The 21,033-nt window shown below is 34.0% G+C and overlaps 2 protein-coding genes across 3 annotated transcripts in view; one reads left to right on the forward strand and one right to left on the reverse strand.

Annotated features, from left to right (window-relative positions):
* The window catches only part of LOC105129783 (pre-mRNA-processing protein 40A-like), a 13,706-nt gene extending 400 nt beyond the window's left edge, over positions 1-13,306 (forward strand). Inside the window, 29 exon segments of the mRNA XM_011031995.1 lie at positions 2,076-2,137; positions 3,389-3,463; positions 3,558-3,902; positions 3,991-4,185; positions 4,305-4,381; positions 4,598-4,667; positions 6,525-6,577; positions 6,712-6,769; positions 6,881-7,227; positions 7,306-7,369; positions 7,453-7,551; positions 7,641-7,709; positions 7,785-7,862; positions 8,029-8,115; positions 8,211-8,245; positions 8,368-8,401; positions 8,404-8,496; positions 8,885-8,965; positions 9,052-9,144; positions 9,213-9,266; positions 9,352-9,468; positions 9,634-9,732; positions 10,252-10,299; positions 10,375-10,467; positions 11,041-11,148; positions 11,247-11,311; positions 11,644-11,746; positions 12,541-12,828; positions 12,955-13,306. Of these exon segments, the coding sequence (XP_011030297.1) occupies positions 2,105-2,137; positions 3,389-3,463; positions 3,558-3,902; positions 3,991-4,185; positions 4,305-4,381; positions 4,598-4,667; positions 6,525-6,577; positions 6,712-6,769; positions 6,881-7,227; positions 7,306-7,369; positions 7,453-7,551; positions 7,641-7,709; positions 7,785-7,862; positions 8,029-8,115; positions 8,211-8,245; positions 8,368-8,401; positions 8,404-8,496; positions 8,885-8,965; positions 9,052-9,144; positions 9,213-9,266; positions 9,352-9,468; positions 9,634-9,732; positions 10,252-10,299; positions 10,375-10,467; positions 11,041-11,148; positions 11,247-11,311; positions 11,644-11,746; positions 12,541-12,828; positions 12,955-13,092 (3,099 nt within the window). The 5' untranslated portion in view covers positions 2,076-2,104 and the 3' untranslated portion in view covers positions 13,093-13,306.
* Positions 13,307-17,600: 4,294 nt separating this feature from the next.
* Positions 17,601-19,536, reverse strand: LOC105129784 (uncharacterized). 2 transcript variants are annotated; one of them, XM_011031997.1, is made up of 3 exons: positions 18,642-19,536; positions 18,417-18,513; positions 17,601-18,293 (listed from the first exon to the last, which is right to left on the reverse strand). In XM_011031997.1, the coding sequence occupies exons 1-3, from the start codon at positions 19,077-19,079 to the stop codon at positions 17,791-17,793; spliced, it is 1,038 nt and encodes a 345-aa protein (XP_011030299.1). In that variant the 5' UTR covers positions 19,080-19,536; the 3' UTR covers positions 17,601-17,790. The 2 variants fall into 2 exon arrangements, with proteins under 2 accessions (XP_011030299.1, XP_011030298.1); XM_011031996.1 differs by having other exon boundaries at positions 17,601-18,308.
* Positions 19,537-21,033: the final 1,497 nt, after the last annotated feature.

The raw sequence follows: 21,033 nt of genomic DNA on the forward strand, positions 1-21,033 counted from the left end.
AATGCCGAGGGTTGGTGAATTAAATGTTTGGACTTTTTTTAAAAGTAAAAGTTGGAGGTTTAAGAATCCTATTTGGAGGATTTCAGGAAGATCTAGTTCGTTTAATTTTGATAAGTGGCATTGGCGAAGTAGTTTTTCTTTTTTGGAATTTTTCTTCTTCTGTATTTGGCTATGAATTTTGATAAGCAGCAATAGAACTCGAGGAAATGGCAACAAAGGAATGATAATTTTGTAGGAAATTATTTTATTTAAGCCCACAAGTTAGTTGCTTTGAGAAAGTGAGAAAAGAATGCTGTGATGAGTAAGACTTTTTTGATGCACCTCAATGGAGTTTGTAGGTAAGTTCTGCTGCTTATGTTTTGAGATTTTAAGGGTAAAGGTATTGAATCGTGACGTCTTTAAGAATGGGATCATCACATTACTATTTAAGGCATAGTCATTTTAAAATTTAGATAAAGGATATTGTTGGTCAGTCGATTGATGGCAATTAAGCTCCCAAATTTGCACATTTGATGCGAGGAACAATTCAAATGATATTGAGGTTGATCTTAAGATTTAATTACAAGTGTGTGCTTTCCGTTTCTGGAAATGCTGTTGCTATATTAGTTTAATATGTTACTGCATCAATTAACTAATGCAGCATAAAGCTGTTGGTTACTGCATTTACATTCTCACACGTGGTTATTTTTTAGATGTTTACTACATTTGAGAATTTGGAACTTGCAGGTATCTGTTTATAATTTTAAGGAATACCCCAATCGGAATTTCATGGTTTTATTGTCCTCCTAGCAAGATTCATTTTTTTCAAGTAAACATGTTTGTCTTTCCTATCACGATAATTGTTTCATGGATTGCTTTATTTGTCTTTATACCGGTCAAGTAACACCTTTTGGTTTCTAGAAACACATGAGATGGAGGGAAACTTGGGCTGGAACAATTTTTTTCATGACACTGATTTGATTACTTCTATGTTTGTAACTTGATTTTTGATTCTTTTGTTTATCTTTCAAAAATCATTTAATTATGGCGTTGGTTGCCAAGTGATGTTTTTTTACCTCCTATGTCATTACATAGATATTTGACTCTTCTGTTAAGGGTGAGTTGTTTTCTGAAAATATAATGAATTTCCCAATAATGCATTCCATTAATGTGAAGCTTAGAAAAAATTGACTGGGTAGATGATTTCCAGAGGGTATACAGGGAACTGATGTAATTCAAATAGTCCATTATAAACACATCAGAGCTCCTCAACTTTTCTACTGTACCTTGCAAAAAAACTATTGAATGGGAAGTACCCTGACATTCCACAAATATCATACTGATGCTCCCCTTGCTTTAAATTTCCTACTTAGATCATCTTTCATGAACATGTAGAGGCGACCCTCCATGGTCTGAATGCATGTTTGCTTGTAGCCTCTCCAGGTTAATGTATCAGCCTAAACAATAAAACAATAAAGCTCTAGGAAGAAATAGAAGGCAAGCAATGCTAAGTTTAACGATGTAGGTCTTCAAGAGGTTTAATTGATTTTTTTTCATCTGAATAACCTAGTCAGTTTCATTTTATTAATAGGCATTGTAGAATGGGGTGCTTGGCTCATCGAAACTGGAAAAAATATACTGTCAAGTTATGAGGAAAAAGCTCAGCTTTTATTTGTGATTCCTTGATTTTCATCTTATTCAGTTTCCTGAAAATAAGCCAAAATTTTCTGTCCAGATGTGGAAAACAGTTGATTTAAATGGAAAATGCTTCTTCATGTCTAAATTATATGGACGAGATATTATTTTGTATTTTTCTTGACAGCCTACATTGTATGCCACAAGCACAAGTTCAATATCTGCTGTCTTCCTTTCCATGACTAGATGTTTTTCGACTTGCTATTTTGTAGTAGTAGTTCATCTGTTTGAATATAATTATTTTTTGTTCTACCTACCATCAGAAAATCAACTGTGTTTCTATCAATGTTATTGAACTTGTTTGATCTTTCCACATGTGCTTCTTGATATATTATATACTGTGGTTTCTCTTGTTGCCATAGTGGAAAATACTTATGTGATGGTAATTTTTGCTGGTTTAGTCATTGTCCAATACACGCTGCATCCATAAATGGCCAACAACCCTCAATTCTCTGGAATGCAGGTAATGTTCAATATATATATATATATATATATATATAAATATGTGTACTTTTCATTCCTTACGGGTACTCAAATCTTGGCTACTTGCTACTTTTTGGGCATTCATACAGCAAGAGACCTTGAATTTTTTAGCATGCCTCCATATTCTTTTTTTATTTGATGTTATGGATTTTTTACCACTGTTTTCCAATCTGTGTTTGATACACCAAAAGCATTCTCTTAACTAGTTAAGTATTTTAGAAAATAATATATGCCATGTCATAATTCAGACTTTTCATTGCATATCAATTTATCTTGGATAGTTAAAAAGACACAGAGAAAAGAAATGTAAGATGACAGTAATGTTTAGCATGTTGAATCTTAAAAAGTAATGTTGAAATTTAAATGTCTTAGTGCAGCCACTCTCTTGTTTGAGATGGTGCTGTCCATGCTCAGATTTTTTTTTTTATTTAATTTCTTTTTCCTAGACCCATTGTTGAAGAAATAAGCATCCAACAATTGTACAGGAGTTTTTTTGCACAGCATCTCAAGGTTGATATGTTTAATGGTCATGCCAAGGTTTTGTTTATGTTTTGCATGGAGGTTTACATCACTTTCTCAAATGTTCTTTTAAAATTCCTGATGGCTAATGGTTGATATTTCACGTGTTGTAATTAATGCTATTATATAAAGTGTTTTGACTTATTTATGTTTCAAAAAAGTAAGTATTCAGGACCCACAGTTCTACTTTATGTGTTTGGACATGGCACTTATTGTTATTTTTTTTTTATTCGACATGTCGTCACATAGGATTAACTTGAAAGACCCCACCCCATTCCTAGCTTCAGAATCATCTTGTTGCCCATGCAATAAAGATTTTGCTGCACTTACCTTCCATATGCTAAAACGTTAGAGAAATCTATGTTGTGCTAAAGAATTGTAACAAAATTACATGTTATGGTATAAAATTAAATGGTAATGATTTTGTTCTTATCTAATGAAATTATTTCTTTCATACGAAAGAAAAAAAAGGGTTGGTGGATACTAGATAAGCAATAATTTCCTAATTCCTTCTCTCTATTACATCCATTGTATAGATATGTTCAAGGTTCTGTATCATGTAGTTCGTTCCATTTTCCTTGAAGCTTGTGGCTATATTTATTAGAAGACAAAAAAAGAAAACTCTTGAATTTGCCACTTGTTATTAAAAATTTGCTGGCAATTTCCCTTTATCTTTTCCTAATAGTGGTTTTTTTTTTTAATTATTTAAAAGCCTCTCCAGCCTCCTCTGGTTGGCCCCATGGATCATCCTCAAAATTTTGCTCCGCCACCACCAATGCCCATTCAAGTAATGTTTCTGACCTGAAATAATTTACAGATCACTTGTTCCAATTACTTCAAATAGAACTGGAGAAATCTTTTTCAATCAATTGTTGCTGCAGTTCCGACCGGTTGGTCCAGTGCAGCCATCACAGCAATTCATTCCTGTGAGTTCTCCACACTTTCAGCCTGTAGGCCGAGGTGTCACAGTGATGAATCCAGGATTGCCTCCCCAACCCCCACAACCCCCACAACCTCAATTTCCTCACCCAATGCAACAGTTACCAGCTAGACCTAACCAGCCAGGCCTTGGTCCACCACCACCTCAGGCAATTCCATTACCAAATGCTCAGCCAAACAGGCATGTCATGTCTGGATCTCCACTGCCTCCGCCTAGTGTTCAAACTCCAAACAGCTACATGCCTGGTTTAGGTGGCCCAGGAGTGCCTCTATCTTCATCGTATACTGTAAGATACTGGGAAGTTCCTCATAATTGATTTTTATGAGTTTGATTGATATCTCAAGTATTTAATATATTGAATCTGATTTTTGCAGTTTGCACCGTCTTCATATGGTCAACCACCTGTACCGTTTAATGCTGTAACTCAATTTCAGCCCATGCCTCAAATGCATGCGCAGCCTATTCCCACTGGAGGACGCCCTGCATCATCCATGAACCAGAACATTGCACCAGTTACACCTATACAGCGCGGTGGCGAACAATCTTCAGTTACCACTACTAATGTTCTGGTTGGAAGAACCCTCTCATTTTCGTCTCTTTTTTATGTTGTTGCTCTACATTACCTTTTCTCCTTTGCAATCTCAACAGTTCTTTATGTGTCTTATCTTGGTGCCGCATAAATTTCCAGGCAACAAGTATCCAGCCTAAGCCGACTGAAGAAGCCTCGACAGAGTGGAAAGAACATACATCTGCTAATGGAAGGAGGTATGTGGTTCCTAGTGGTGCTGGTGATTGTAGGTGCATAATACAACACTGTCAGATTAGTTTATTGGGTTTTATTTATTTTTGGTATAAGTGGGCAGTGAGTGGTCTACCCCGACTTGAATCACTTCTTGTGATAATGCATTGCTGTTAACAATTCATTTTGATGTTGTTTTTACTTTTTTGTTTATTTTAGTACTCTTTTTTCCTGATATCCAGATTTTATTACAATAAGAGGACAAGGCAATCTAGTTGGGAGAAGCCTTATGAGTTGCTGACGCCAATTGAGGTGATTTTGAGTTGCTGCTGTTGTTTAGCCTCTTGAATTATTCATAAGTTGTAGCTATATGGCTTAAAATTTTTGTGGAATTGTGTGTTTATGCATCACTTCATGTCAGCACAATTTGCTTGGGCTTTAATATGACAGTTACTTGTTATATTTCTTCCCCAATTGCAAGCTGATCACTTGTTACATTTTATACAAGTTTGGTAAATGAAACCTGCCTCTCTAGCTCACCATTAAGGTTGGGGTTTTTTCCTCTCAATCCAGCAACCATTACTTTTGACTTGTTGTATCTGATGTTTTGTTTTATAAAATTGGTAAACTTGGTCCAAAAAGATATGGTCCCATGAATTGACAATTGCTAATAGTGTTTTGAACATTCTGACCATCACACAGCCTGATCTTTTTAGTAATCGGAGGAAACTTTGCTGCTGCTTCTCCTGTTTCTTTTCTTCTTCCGTCTTCACCATTTATTTATAATTTTTTTTGCTCGACACAATCATTTGTCTAGACATTTGAAAGAAAAAGGTAAGGTACTTCCTTTATCTTTTGTCCAAAATGTTTTTCAAGTAAATCTCTCTCTCTCTCTCTCTCTCTCTCGCCCTACTTGCTTGCCCAGTTTCTCTTTTTGATCATTTGGATTATGCTTGCAAAATGACTTTACTTTTTGAATGCTTTTCTGGTACTAATTAGCAATGCCCGATACTTAGGCTATCAGTATATCACATGGTTGAGTATGATGTTTTTGTGTAGCTCAGTAGCTCAGTAAATATCCTTTGGAAAAATTGTAAGTTTAACGTGCTTTTGATATATTTGAAGATGCTTATATACTCTTCCATAATTCCCCATTATTTCTAGTCCAATATCCACACATGTGCTTTCAAGGTATTCATTTGATAAGTATTTCCATGGTATCATAAAAGTTTTTCCTTGTTATCTGTTCTCATTAGGCTGAATGGTATATGAACTCCCTTTTGATTGTTGTTATATTAAAAAATACCTTGTTATGACTCCCATAGCTTTAAAGCTGCTGACAGGTACGGGCTGTGCTACTCTATGAGAGGTAGGATATGCTGTGGGTCTTTGCTGCTTGCACTACCTTCTTTATAGCTTGAATGGTAGTAATTCCTGTCATTTGTGTTGCTTACCGATTGTTATGGATTTATTTGAGTGAAGCTGCTGTGTTACTTGGTTAGTATGCACTAACAAGAAAACTTCTTGACATGTTTGACCATAAGAAAAACATCCTTACAAGGCCTTAAATGTCTGCCTGATATCCTGAACTCCCATACTAGGCCTTAAATGTCTTTTTTTACCCTGTGCCTCTAGAAAGAATTCATTATTCCTCTAATTTTGTGAAACCAATTGCAAAAGAAGGAAACACAGATTGTTTTTTATTAGATTACTTGAACATGGATGCTTTTTATGATGTTTCTTAGACTTCTTGGAATGGATGATGCTGTTGGTTTCCTTTTTTTATTCCTTTTTGGTTTTTGCATGTGTTCATTATTCATGAAAGAAGCATGTTGGTGAAGTGAATATAGCTTAGTGAAAACAAAGCATTTTGTGGAATAATGAGAAAGTGAGAGGTACTTGAAGTGGGATTGAAGCTTGGGTATCACTGAAAGCACATATCCCCCTCCATGCTGTTCCATCCTTTATTTTGGGAAGAGGGTTTTAAGCATTTTATTGTTATCGAATTCTGTATAAGAATTATCGAATTCTGTAAATGCTTTCTGAATAGATCAAAGCAAAATTAAATTTTCTCTGGGACTAAGCTTTCTTATTCATAAGTATTCTTATTTGAGTACTTATCAGATGGTGTTTCTTTTATTCATTGATTTATTTATTTTACCAATATAGAGGGCAGATGCATCGACTGACTGGAAGGAGTTTAAGAGTCCTGATGGACGAAAGTGTGTAATTTAATCTACTTTTCTTGAAGCTATTTATTCATAATCTTTATATGGAGATTCTCTTTTCAGTGAAGCGAGTAAGCAACTAACCTATTTTTATGTTTTGGGTGCTGTTCTGTCCATGAATCCTCTAGATATTACTACAATAAAGTTACCAAGCAGTCAAAATGGGAAATCCCAGAAGAATTGAAGGTTTCTCCTGCACCAACCTCTTTTCTTTTCTTTTTCATTTTAAATTTTATCTTTTCTTAAAAGAAAAACTTGAATATTTATCCCACTATTGTTTTAAATACTTGCTTCCAGTTGGCCCGTGCACGAGTAGAAAATACATCTACCATGGAAAAACAATCAGAAGTCTTTACAAACTCTCATGCCTCTACTTCTGTTCCTCCATCTGCGGATAAGACACCATCAATTGCAGATGCTTCTACAGCTCAAGGGGCACCATCGAGTCCAGTTCTTGTTATACCTGTTGCTGCTGCTGGTAATTCACAGTTGCAGTTAGCTTCTGAATCATCGACCTTACCTGTCATGTCATCTTCCGTGATGACCAATGCAGATGAAGTTCAGACAATTGAGATTCCTGTTGCTGATGTTCCAAAAATTGCTGAAGTCACTGCCACAGCGGTGAACACCATAACTGCACCAATGTATTGTATTCTTTACCTATTTCATAAGAAACAGAGTAGAACTTATCTTAGGTGCACTTATTTGTTACATTGTTTTAGGAACAACTTTTCAGATCAAGATAAACCTAGTTCAGCAGATGAAGCTCCTGCACAAGACAAAGAGGTAGTTGTCACCATTAAGATTACCAGTCTGGAAACATACTCGACTTGCTTTACTAGCAACTTGATGTGGTTTATGCCTTTCAGGAAGCTGAAAAGGAGGTGGTCATAGATGAAAAGGTTAACAATGTTCCGTTGGAAGAGAAAGCAGTTAATAATGAGCCCTTACTTTATGCTGATAAGCTGGTGTGTATTTTATAGACTCAAGTTTTTCTTATTGTGCCTTCTCTGTTATTAACATTTTTGACTGTAAATTTATCCTTCCCTCCTTCTAGGAAGCAAAAAATTTATTTAAAGCACTTCTGGAGTCTGCAAATGTTGGGTCTGAATGGACATGGGACCAGGTAATTCAACACATTGCATGTGATTCTCTGTCTCCTGCATTTGGAAGTTCCTGACTTTGCTGCTGATTATATCAGGCCATGAGAGTAATAATTAATGATAAAAGATATGGTGCATTAAAAACACTTGGAGAGAGAAAGCAAGCATTTAATGAGGTAAATACTTACAGTTGGTGTTCTTTAAGTTTTAACCCAACATTTTATTCTTCCTAAAAAAAATTGCAATTCAATACCTTGTTTGATGCTTTCTGGAACCAGTGTCTAGCTTTTTATCAAGCTCGCATTAAAAATGTTTTATCATGATGCTAACTTTTTGTTTCAGTTCTTGGGTCAAAAGAGAAAACAGGAAGCTGAGGAAAGGAGGACTAAACAGAAAAAAGCACGGGAAGAATTCAAGAACATGCTAGAAGTAAGTTTTTTGAATTCTTTCTTCATTTATGTCTGTAAAGATGGTTTTTCTAGAAGAGTTTGCTTTTCTTTTGTTTTGACATGAATCCTTTGCAGGAGTCCAAAGAGCTGACAGCATCAATTAGATTGAGGTTTGCATTTTCTGATGCCATTTAAATTGTTCTTTCTAATTCATTTGCCACTTGCCGCTTATAGAATGGTTGTTTTCTTAATAATTACTCTTTTGTACTTGAATGCTTGAAATATTGCTTAGCAAAGCAGTGACTTTGTTTGAAAACGATGAGCGGTTTAAAGCTGTTGAAAGGGAAAGTTTAAAGCTGTTGAACGGGAAAGAGACCGTAGGGATCTGATTGAAACCTACTTGCAGGAACTTGAAGAAAAGGTATATTTTGCTAGCTTCATTTTTATATCATCTATTTATAACATCCATCCTAATAATTTAGTACCCTATTAGTAATATACATTTGTTGATGCTGTGTGATTCACTGTCAAATCATCTGAGATGGCTTTACATGAGCAACAAGAGCAATAGAATCTAGAGGACATGACCTGATGTCCAGGGAGATATGTCACTGTATTATTGTTACCCAGTGGCAAATACATGTAGACAATGCTCATATATATGCACTTTGGAGTTTGTTATTATATAAATATTATGGTCACTGTAGCCTTTATATTCTGCTGCATACTTGTTCCTGTTTGAAGTCTAGCAACTGACGGTAGCAATATATGAAGTTGTGATTTGAAACTTTAACTGGAATTTTGACTAGGAACGAGCAAAGGCACAGGAGGAGCGCAAGAGGAACATTATGGAATATAGGCAGTTTCTGGAATCATGTGAATTCATTAAGGCACTCTTTTCGCGAAGCTGATTTCAGTTTTTCAGGTTTCCTTTGGCAATGCAACTTCTTACTTATCCATCATTTTCCCTCTGTAGGCAAGCACCCAGTGGCGAAAAGTACAAGATCGGTTAGAAGCTGATGAAAGATGTTCACGTCTTGAAAAAATTGATCGCATAGAAATTTTTCAGGTACTAATCATCATTTAGAAGTAACATTTCTATGAGTATTGGGAGCTAATTTTACAACGGTGTGTCAGGATTATTTACATGATTTGGAGAAGGAAGAAGAGGAGCAAAGGAAGATACATAAGGTGCTATTATCTGTTAGCCTTTGTGATGAAAAAGTATTTTGATTTGTTTTATATGATATTCTTATCCCCATATTGATGAAAATAGGAAGAACTGAGAAAGGCAGAGCGTAAAAATCGTGATGAGTTCCGCAAGCTACTTGAAGAACATGTTGCTGCAGGCACTCTTACTGCCAAAACTAATTGGCGTGACTATCACCTGAAGGTTATTAACCTACCTTGATTTTGTTTTGATAAGCATCTCTGTGTGGGCGCTTGCGCGTGCATGTCCCATTTTATTATTGGGAATTGTATATTTGGTTTTGTTAAGAGCTGTTTGTTTCATGTTGGGGGATGCATTTTCATATTTTTACTTTAATTTGTCATTCAGGTTAAAGATTTACCTGCATATGTGGCTGTTGCTTCAAACAACTCAGGTTCAACTCCAAAAGATTTGTTTGAAGATGTCGCTGAGGAGCTACAGAAACAGGTAATTATACCATGTGTTTAGGTATCTTGATAATTGGCTTTTTCATCAAGGAAAGCATGTTGACTTCAGCAAAATATGCATGTTGAATTGAGCAAAATATACTTTTATGAACTTTACATTTTGTGGGAACTTGTTTTATTTTGTTTTATTCTTGATGTTTCAGCATTTTCTTTGTTATACCTGCTTTAGTTGTCTTCAGAATTAACTCTGATCTCCACAAATGTGGTTTATTAGTTTATATAGCCAATTAGTTTTTTGAAACTAAATAGTTTAGTATTGAGATATTTTTCCTTCAATGAAGTTGAGCCCATGGAATTTGGGTTTAAATGTAAGAGACAAGCAGCAACTTCTCTGCAGTGAAAACCCGGAATGTCTAGCTACCTGTTTTACATGATTACTATACTGTTTATGGGAAGGTCACAAATTGATTTAAATCTTGACATTTTTGGTTGGAAAATTGATACTCTTTGATTTAATGTTCCGGTGCTCACAAATTTGCATTCCTGTTTGTTTTTACAGTATCATGAGGACAAAACTCGGATAAAGGATGTTGTAAAGTTGAAAAAGGTATAACCTGGAAATGTCATCTTCTTTTTCACTTATCCTGTTCTCTTAGATGTCTAATGTACTTTTAACTTTCAGGTTCCTTTGGCATCAACCTGGACACTTGAAGATTTGAAGGTTGCTATTGTCGAGGATGTTGGCTCTCCACATATATCAGATGTGAACCTAAAGGTGCTGTATGTTCTCATAATAGTTAATGCTTGTTTCTTAGGGTGACTTGGCATGCTTATCTTTTACAAGGTCATTTTCTCCATGTTTCAGTGGATTACATGTTCCTTTTGAGTTTCTTCTATTATTTGTAATCGGAATTTCTGGCATCTGATCGAAAAGACAAAAAAACAAAGAAGGAAAGAAAAAGAAAAAGAAAAGGAAAAAAAGGTAAGGAAAGGAAAAGGAAAGAAATTGTTAGAAATTAGAATTTTCGCTGGGTTGTGTATTGTCCTTGTTTGATGTCACCAGACTGTGCTTGGCAATTGTTTGAATGTGATCAATTGGAGCAACAATGAGTGTCATTTCCAAAGACATTGCTCAAAATGTGGTACTGCCCCAATTAGAAGGTGAATGATAACTAGATCTGGAAATTGCGAACTACACTATGGTGTACCTGGTTATATATTTAAGGGATTATTTTTTTTCTTACTTGCTTATTGTGGTTTTTTTTTGGGTGGGGGGGCTAGCTAGGCATGCTTATAGTCATTCATCCACGTGCTAAAATGATCTGATGCTTGATTTACCTCTTTGCAGATGGTATTTGATGAATTGCTGGAAAGAGCCAGGGAAAAAGAGGAGAAAGAAGCCAGGAAGCGTAAGCGTCTTGAGGATGATTTTCTCATTCTACTACAGTCTATCAAGGTTTGTATCGCACTCTCAATTAACTTTCTTTGTATTGGATGGTTACTTGAGGGCATTTTCATTCCATCATCCATCTGATCCTCTCTGCTTTGTTGCAGGATATAACTGCATCTTCTAAGTGGGAGAGCTGCAAGGAAATCTTTGATGGTAGCCGAGAATACAGGTATTACTTGTCAAATTGATAATAAGTAGAGTCTATGATATATGCATCTGCAATGATTTTAATTGCTTACAAACATGTCAAGAAATCCACCCTCCCTCCTGAAACATAATTTTTCTTTTGGGATTTGCTAGGATATACTTTTTTTTTTAATTTATGGATTCACTTCAACTTTTTGTGTTTTATAAGTCACAATCATTGATTTCCATGCTATATCTTATCTTTGGTCCTGTATGTATTATTTGTGAACACGTGGCACATCAACATGGAGAAATGTCCATTATCTGAGCTTTTGCTTTATTCATAATATCATTTTGCTTGATGCTGTCTTATAGTTCCATTGGTGAAGAAGGCTTCTGTAGAGAGATATTTGAGGAATATGTATCTCAACTGAAAGATCAGGAGAAAGAGAATGAGTGGAAACGAAAGGAGGAAAAGGTATGAAACAGTTTCAAGTGCCTCTAGCAATGTTCAAAACTTGAAATGTTTTTATTTTTCCTTTTGATATTTTTTTATGGAAATATATAAAATAGAAGTCTGTGCAGAGTACTGCCGTGATCTTATGACTTCTTAGCTTGTAGATGGTATGAACATTTTGCAATTTGTGAACATAGAATTATGATACTGATGTTTCTCTAGAATTATATGTCAGATTATGATCACTGTGATTGGATAATGTTTTTGCTCACTTGTTTGTGTTTTGCTCTGCTGACACTGTTAGTTTTTGTGAAAGAGCAAACTAGGTTCTGAACTCTGTGGCAAGCTTTGTTCCTTGTGGTATTAGGGTTAGAGAGTTGGCTGCTATAGTTTGATCATATAGAAGGTTAGTGACTGCACAATCAAGAAGTTTTATATGTTTCAGTTTCACAGAGTTGCCTAGAGAATTGAAGTCAAAGTAGTTGAAATTGGTTTGGGAATTTAGAATTTGGATATGATATGTCCTCAAGATGGTAAAACAGTTGAAGATAGATTGTGTAGGCTTTACTGGACCATTAATTCCGCATAATGGTTTTACTTCGTGGATGATTTCAGGCAGGGGTTCAAGTAAATAATTGATTTAGTACACTGCTGTTTGCCTTAAACAAAACCAGGGTTCTTGCATGTAAGAACCGATATTTGAACCATGACTGCTACATATGTGAACTCTTGTCACTTCCTGCCTGGAACTTGTGGATATGTAAAATAAATAAACTTGGATATTCAAGTAATTTTTTGGTTTTAATATTCTGCAGGCAAAAAAGGAAAAAGAGAGGGAGGAAAGAGAAAGGAGGAAAGCAAAACATAGAAGGGAAAAGGAGAGGGGACATGATAGAGAAACAAGAAAGGAAGAAGAAGATGTTGAAATTGATGATACAATAGAAACCCAAGTTTGTAGTGATAAGAAAAGATCTGGGAGTGACAATAGCAGGAAACAGAGGAAGAGGCATCAAAATACTGTGGATGATCTGGATGAAAGCGAGAAGGATAGGTCCAAGAGTTCACACAGACATAGCAGCAGTGACGTCAAAAAATCAAGAAGGGTATGCATTTTTTTGCCCCTTATCATGCGATAAATGCTCGGCCTCGCTTGTAATTTGTTGCTTAATCCATTCACTTAAAGCTCTAATGGAACATTTCCTCCATTCTTCTCCCTACAATTGCCACAGCATGCTTCCACTCCTGAGTCAGATAGTGAAAGCAGGCACAAGAGACACAAGAGAGATCACCGAAATACTTCTCGTAGAACTGGTGATCTTGAGGATCTTGAAGATGGGGAATTTGGTGAGGATAGGGAAACTCGGTAGTTAACAATTTATCCCTTTCAAAATCTCTTCAATGTTTTATCTGTATTACAAGATGAACTGTTTTCTAAAGCTTTACCGTGATAGAATAGAGTTTTAAGTCGTATTCCGACATCTTTCTGTAATCTCTATGTGCATTGGTTTGTGGTTTAATCAGGCCATAGATCCATGTTTTTGTTTTGGATAATATTCTGAGAGAAGTCACATTGCATCGACGCACTGTTATGACTTCGCAAAATAAATATCAAGAATATGAAATATCTAAAATGTACCATAACTACGAACTAGAGCTAAACAGCCAAAGTGGTACGTGTTCACTGTAGTCAGTTCAATCAGGGTTGCCATGTTAGATTACTGTTCCCCGCTTTGGTTGGGTGAGAGGCTGGTTTAGAACCATCTGTTTACAAATGTGCAGGCCTATTCTAATGTACGTTCTTCTTGTAACGATAGCTTAATGATGCCAATAGTTGCTGCGGACAACTGGTGCTTCTCTGCCTTTTGGAGGCGAGATACTGAAATTGCATAATGTAGTAACAAGTCTGAAACCTGGTTTCAGACTCATTCCTCCGTCGGCAATATGCTGAAACGGGGGTGCTTTGGGTAACGAAGAGAAGGAGTGAATTCAAATTGGAGACGAAGAAAAATAAAATGTGAAATTTAAAGAAGCAATCGGAAAGTTTTGTGTGCTGGGAGAACAGTAAGATTCGAAAACCGAGGAACATTTTTCTTGTCCGCCAGCATTTTTCATGCTCTTTGCGTTTTAGGTAAATAGCTATTTCAACTAGCTAGCTAAAAGTATTATTACGTTATGTTTTCTAAAATATAGTCATGAATGTTTTATTATCATTGTTTGGTTCTTTTGGTATTGTGACTGCGGGTGAAATTTATCTGAAATCATAATTTTTTTTATTTAGTTAAGTCAAAAACACAACTTTTTTTTGTGGTAGGGCTTACCATTTATTAAGATTGCACCACAAGTTTATTAAAAATAGTATTTTGCTGCTACTCCACACAATGAAAAGTTTTACTCTCTACTGCTCACTTAAGTGAATGATGGAGAGTGAACTTTATTGTTCATGTGAACAATAGAGTTCATCTTCATTGTTAATTTAAGTGAGCAGTGGAGAGTTACTCTACGTTTCGGCTACTAGGTTCGATCCAAAACTAAATATATTAAACCGAGTTTAATCCGATTAAAAAAATTTTATTTTTATTTTTTTAATTGTGTTTTGTTCAAAAAATTATAAGGAGATCGCTTGGTGATGTAGTATTTGTAGAATTTGATTGCAATTCCAATTTTGATCTTGTCAGGTCCGATCCAGTTAAAAAAATTTATTTTTTATTTTTATTTTTAATTATGTTTTATTTGAAAAATTAAAAGGATATCGCTTGATGATGTAGCATTTATAGTATTTGATCGTAATCCCAATTTTGTTCTTGCTGGGTCCGACCCAATTATAAAAAACTTAGTTTTTATTTTTATTTTTAATTGTTTTATTCAAAAAATTAGAAGAAGATTGTTTGATAACGTAATATTTGTAGAATTTGATCACAATCCCAATTTTGTTCTTGCAGAGTCTGACCCAATTAAAAAAAAAATTAGTTTTTATTTTCATTTTTCATTGTGTTTTATTAAAAAAAAATTAGAAGAAGATCGCTTAATGACGTAACTTTTGCAGAATTTGATTGCAATTAAATTTCGTTCTTGATGATATTTTTATCTAATATTATTGCGCTTTTAATAAACCATGAAAAATATAGTCCTTGTTATATATATTTTATATGTGATAAAATTGCATGTAGTTTAATGGAATAGTAAAAAATATTTAATATCAATATTATTTATTTCATGATGTAATAATAATAGTTAAATTTATAATATTTAAATTAAAAGCCATCAATATATATATAATCTCGATTTAAAAAGTATTTTTTAACCAAATATATAAAACTATTTTTTAAGGAAAACCTCCTTTTTTTCTTGAAGCCTAGGAGGATGGTGGAGGCACAAGCATGGGCAACAAGGAGAATCAGCAACCCAAGAATAATGGATGGCACCACCAATGACCAAGTTCTTGACATTCTTCATTAATGTACTTGCCTGTGTCTTTTAATCAAGCTATTGGGGCAACCACACCATTTTTTTCTGCTAATTTTGCTTTCTTGGTAACTTGCAAGGAAGAATCTGTTGAGGTTTCTTGTGCACTTTTGCCTGTGGTTTTTGGGATTGTTTTGGCTAGTAATAGTGAGCATTTGTTTCATTTATTTGGGTTCTTGGTTTGTGCTGGTTCAACTGCTGGACGTGCTTTAAAATCTGTGGTTCAAGGGATTTTGTTAACATCAGAAGCTGAGAAGTTACATTCTAGGCGAGAGTTGCCAAAACCCGCGAATCACGTCTTCCTTCCCTCTCTGCCGTTCCACAACTAGAGAGTGCTAGCGAGTAGTGTAGACAAGGCCAAAGTAGAGAGCCCTTTGGAGAGCACCAATGCTGCGGATAAAACATGTATTTGCTAGCTATTATAGCTGAAGAGCCTAGTTAGAGAGCAACAATGTGGATGCTCTAATGGTGTCACAGTGGGTATATTTTGCACGTAAGCGTTGTGTATGTTGCGGTCTGGGTGACGATCCCAAAGGTTTTGGTACCTCCAAGATCACACCCCCTAATAGAAAGTGGTTAGTTTCTACTAGTCTATTGGGCCACGTTCTGTCGTGGTCGTGGTAGGATTAATTTTTAAAAAAATATAAAAAAAACAAAAATGTTAAAAGAGCACGGAAATTTCCTGGTAATGTTATTAAAGGGTCAATTTTAAAACTTTTCTACTCGGTTTTTTATTTTACTTAAATTTTTAATTAAATCATTGTGAACTAATCTAATTTAATTCAATTAATTTTATAAATTCAAATGTAATTTTAATAACCGTTAAAAATATAACTTAATTTTTAAAAAAATTTCAGCTTGACAATCTTTTATAAAAAAAATATTGAGGCAATAAAAGATTGGATTGACCTCGGTCCTCGTCTTACTCGGTTTATGGATTCTATTGAGTTTAATAATTTTTTTATTTAATTATATGATAAAAATAGATGATCATAAAATTAAACACTAATTTAAAAATAAATATTTATTTTAGAATGATAACCCAATAGAAAGAAAATAAATAAATCATGCAGTATATTCTCCAACCAATCCGATATTAAATGATAAAATCAAGAAAAATAAATTAAAAATAATTAAATGAACAAAAAAAAAACATATATGGTCGATGAGTAAACTTGTGAATAAAATAACTTGAGCCAATGTGTCAAATCTATGAACTAAGTTATAGACTCCATAAAATTATAATTTATGTGTTTTTAAACTATTTTTTATTTAATTATATGATAATAAAAATATACAATTGCAAAATTAAATACCAATTCAATACCAAGAAGTTTTTATGATACCCCAATAACCTCACAGAAAGTAAAACGAAATCAATTATGAAACTGAATTCCTACATAATTCAATGTATAAAGATGATTTTTTTAAAATAATTTAAAAAAGTTAAACTTGTCAGACCGTGAATCAGGTCAATTTGTTAAACCTATAAATAGGTCCATGGACTTTATAAAATTTAATAATATGGTTTTTCTCTAAAACTAATTTTTTTTAACTATAGGAGAAAAAGAAGACGATAAAAAAATTTAAGTTCAATTAAAAAAATAAACACCCCATCAAACCAGTAAATTGGGGCAACTAGAGTTACCCTAATAAACTTATAATTCACGTTAACTCTATAGAAAAACAAAATAAAAAATAAAAAATTAAATTCTTAATTATCTCAATATTAAAAGATAGAATTTTCAAAATAAATTTAAAAAAAAATCTAAAAAAAAACAAAAGAAAAAAAGAAAAAAAAGAAGAAGCAAAGCACTTTATTTACAATAATACAATAAGTGTGAATGAAAAGTAATTTTCCACTCCTTTTAATTTTTTTTACTTTATAAATTTTAATAACATAACTTTTCTCTTAAACTATTTATTTTAATTATATATAAAAATAAATTATAAAAAAATTAAGTTTAATTAAATAAAATTTCACCAAAACCTGTAAATCAAGGCAACATTTATCCTAATAAACTCACAAATCATGCTAATTTTATAAAAAAATTAAATAAAAAAATTATAAAATTAAATTTTTAACCACCTTAATATTTAAAAATAAAATTAACAAATAACTTTGAAAATAAAAACTCATAACAGCAGTTCAATATTGTACTCCAAGGTGTAAGTTTCGTACACCATTTAGTTTTTGTTAATTGATAATTAATGTGGTTATTATCAGCGTTATGTTTCTATCATTTGTACTTACTCATCGCTGATGGATCTTGATAATTTGTGCTTTATCCTGGCTGAATGGATCTTGTTCGCAGTTTATGCATACGCGATCCATAACCACTTGTGGTTTTAATTTTTCCCATTTATGAAAGTACGAGACAATTTCAACTTTGTTTTGCACTCTGCATTGCTTGATAATATGTACCACTTTTCCATTAGTTTTTATTGATGTTAGTGAAAACAAATTGAAAGTTTATGCTGCCATGGGAACTCCTTAAGCTTAGCCAGTTGAACTAGCTGACGCTGGATTCCTTGTAATTTTTGACGGAAGGTTCTGTTGCTATGTGATGGTTTCTGTTTCGCCAAGTAATTACAACGATTCTTTACTGAAAAGATAAATCGATTACTTCCTGAATTATTTCATTCAAGATTGCATCTCCTATCTCTATCCCTATCCTCCTATTTAGCTGCTGCAAATAATAGCCATCTTCTACTATGCTAGTGACGTCAATATTTATTTGTTCGTCTGCGTTTTGTTTTCCACATGAGCAAATTTGGTCGCAGATGATTTTTCCGAGCTCTTTCAGACCTATTAATTCTTGAGCATACTGCTTTTTTCTGTTCTTCCTCCTGTATACTTCTATGGCTTCGTTTGCACAATCAAAAAGTAGCTGCATGTTTTGCCATAAGACCCTTCTGTTTTTCAGGTGCTGAGAAAAAGCAGGCACAATGATCTCCTGTAACTCTGTGAAACCAGCAACACTATTCTTCTCAATCAATGATTTAATTAACACGTCGCACAAGAAAGCTGAGAGCAAAGAGTCTTCCTCCACGTTTGTGCTCAAAACGGTGCTTGAAGCTGATGCATCTTCTTCTTCTTGTTTTGCTGGGAGGTGACACCCTGTCCATTGTAAGATTGGAATTTGTTTGGGTTAAACTACAAATCTAAAAGTTATAAATCAAGAAAATTGCTTTGTGATTCATAGATGAAATAACTGATTCTTTGTACCCTTGTTTATTGATGGTAGTTCCTTCTGTACTGACACTTGGCTGAGTTGCTCATTCTCTTCCTTGCATTCCCATTGAAGATTTATGTCCGCAGAAACCTGCAAAACTTTGTCAGCAACTCAGTTTAACGCAAGAAACATTAACCATGTAAAATTCTTTTGTGACCACATTACGAGAAGGAAATTAAGTTTCGATCTCCTTTTCTGGATAACATCCATTTCTGTACCTTCTGTTTCACGCTGCTATGTGTTAACGCTTGAGGAGTCTTTGTATGAAGAGATGCATGATTTTCATAACAAGGGGGATCTTTAACATTGCATCTGAAATATTCACGATCTGCAACTGAACTGCTCACTTTAGGAAGCCACTTCATTTCTCCAATCTGCTGGGGCTTTCCAACTGTTTTCAAAACAGGTTCATGTTTCTGAGCTTTCTGGCAGCTTGAAACCGATTGGTTTTGACCATTGCGAGTGAACTTGAGCAACAACAACTTCAGGATCTTCCTAGCCTGCATAATTCTTCTCCTGTTCAAATCATTACCGCACGGTCTCTTTTGCTTCTTGTTCAACATGATCTGTCGTTCCGAAAGGTAAACATCTAATACAAAAGGTTTCTGTTGCTCTTGGAGATACTCCCGGAGCTGTTTTGGTGTAGAGGAGGCCATTCGAACCCTGCAAACTTTAGTGCCTTGATGTTGCAAGTATGTTCAGAGAGAAAGGTTGATGATGCAGTTGTGCTGGTAGTTGGAACTGACAGATCATTTCCGTCACATTGAAGGCTAAACGCAAAGAAAAGATGATAGAAGGGTGTGGATTTAAATATGTGAGGAGAGAATTTTGACATTCATCTTCTTCAAATCCTACTGTCTTAAGATTTTGGTATCATCAATCAATAAAAAGATCGTCTAGTTTTAACTTTTGGCTGTCCACAATCCATGGCCTGATTGCTTGGACTCTAATATGATATGCCTGCAGGATGATATGGTAAACTTTGTTTGGTCTGCTCAAGTTTTGTCTTATGTCGAGAAACACCCATAAGAACACTGGATGAATCAGAGGAAAATTAAATGTTGTACAGTATGCACGGTGGCAGCTTGGCTACATTCAGACAAAATTCTTCCTGCCTTTGTATTTGTTTATGGATGCAAATGATTCCTTGTATAATTTAATATTCACTGACCAACAATCAGTTCTAAGAAATGTAGTAAACCCCAACATCACTCATACATGACCTTGATTTTGGGACTAAATACAAAGTCCAATTGGTCCCCCTGATGTTCAGATTTTCGGTTCCTCATAAATTCATCATGTGGGTAGGGCCCTCCATGGGCATTTTAGCATGTCTGGGTGAAGTTGGTATGGGACAAAGAGGGAGACAGATTATGGGCAATGAATGTCTCACGTCATCCAAATTTTTAATCTTTTTTATATGGATGCCATTTGTCTTATTCAAAAGTCATTCGAGTCTGTTAAATTTTTTGATTTTTTTTTGTTTAAAGTTATTTTTTAAATATGTTTTTGAAACGTTTAAATGAGTAGATTGATGTGAGAAATATTTTTTTTAAATAAAAATATATATATTATTTTAATATATTTTTAAATAAAAAGATTTTAAAAATCAATACTTATAATACTTTTAAATAATTTCTAAATTAAAATTATCGAGTGGTAAGAATTTGAAATGAAAAAGTTTATTTTTTTTATGATTTCAGGTTTAAGTTTTTAGTTACCGGCAATTGAAGTCTTACATGATCGTTACTTTTAGTAGTTATAAGATTAATTATAATACACACAAGATAACCCAAACAATCACATTAATCTAAAAACAATAAATAATAATCCCTAACAATAAATAATAATCCCTAAATATGTCTTAAGCCTTTTGAATATCAAACGCATAAACCTGGAAAGAATGGTTTACTTGCTGGTGCTGCAGGAGGGAGAAAACTTTATGGTGCAGAAGGCTATATATATATATTTTTTATTTTTATTATTAATGTTTTTATTCTATAATTTATATATATATCAATTAATTTTATAAATTTTAAAATTAATTATTATATAAATATTTAATAACTTTAAAATTTATAAAACTTAAATTAATAATATTTAAAAAACAAATTTAAAATTAAATCAGTTAAATTTCATCTTCCAAGATTTACCATACACATTTTGTTGGTAGCTTTCAGCGATGATGGATGACAGAGGAAAACCTCTTTGTCAAGCCTGTCGTAACATCATTAAAGGCTCTGGTGGGAAGATAACGTGGCTCAGAAAATGGTCCTCGAGTCCCTCGGGGAAAAAGGAGGAAGATATACAAAATCCTTGATTAATTAAATCTTTAGAAGGTGATTCTAGGCACAAATCAAAACTGAAATGGCATCAATTTCAGCGATTGCAACTTACCATTGTTCCTGCTTTGAATCTCATTGCTAGTGGACCTATTGAAATGGGTTCAATGATTGTAAAGGCAAGTTTTGGTGACTGTAAGCAGTGAAGAGTGAGTATGAAATGGTGTCTTATGGTTTAACGTAGCAGGATTCTTCTGCGGTAAAACACGAAAGAGTGTCTTGATTTTTGGCAATAATTAGCATTTGTTCCTTAAAAGTTAATTTTATC

This window comes from Populus euphratica, unplaced genomic scaffold (assembly GCF_000495115.2).
Source record: "Populus euphratica unplaced genomic scaffold, PopEup_1.0 scaffold34.1, whole genome shotgun sequence".
In the NCBI taxonomy this organism is placed as follows: domain Eukaryota; kingdom Viridiplantae; phylum Streptophyta; class Magnoliopsida; order Malpighiales; family Salicaceae; genus Populus; species Populus euphratica.

Bases quoted from the DNA above. Each gene is read 5' to 3' on its own strand.
- LOC105129784 (XM_011031996.1), bottom strand. From the start codon at position 19,079: ATGGCCTCCTCTACACCAAAACAGCTCCGGGAGTATCTCCAAGAGCAA. The intron at 18,514-18,641 runs GTACAGAAATGG...AAAGTTTTGCAG, and splicing joins ATAGCAGCGTGAAACAGAAG to GTTTCTGCGGACATAAATCT. The intron at 18,309-18,416 runs GTACAAAGAATC...TACAATGGACAG, and splicing joins ACTACCATCAATAAACAAGG to GGTGTCACCTCCCAGCAAAA.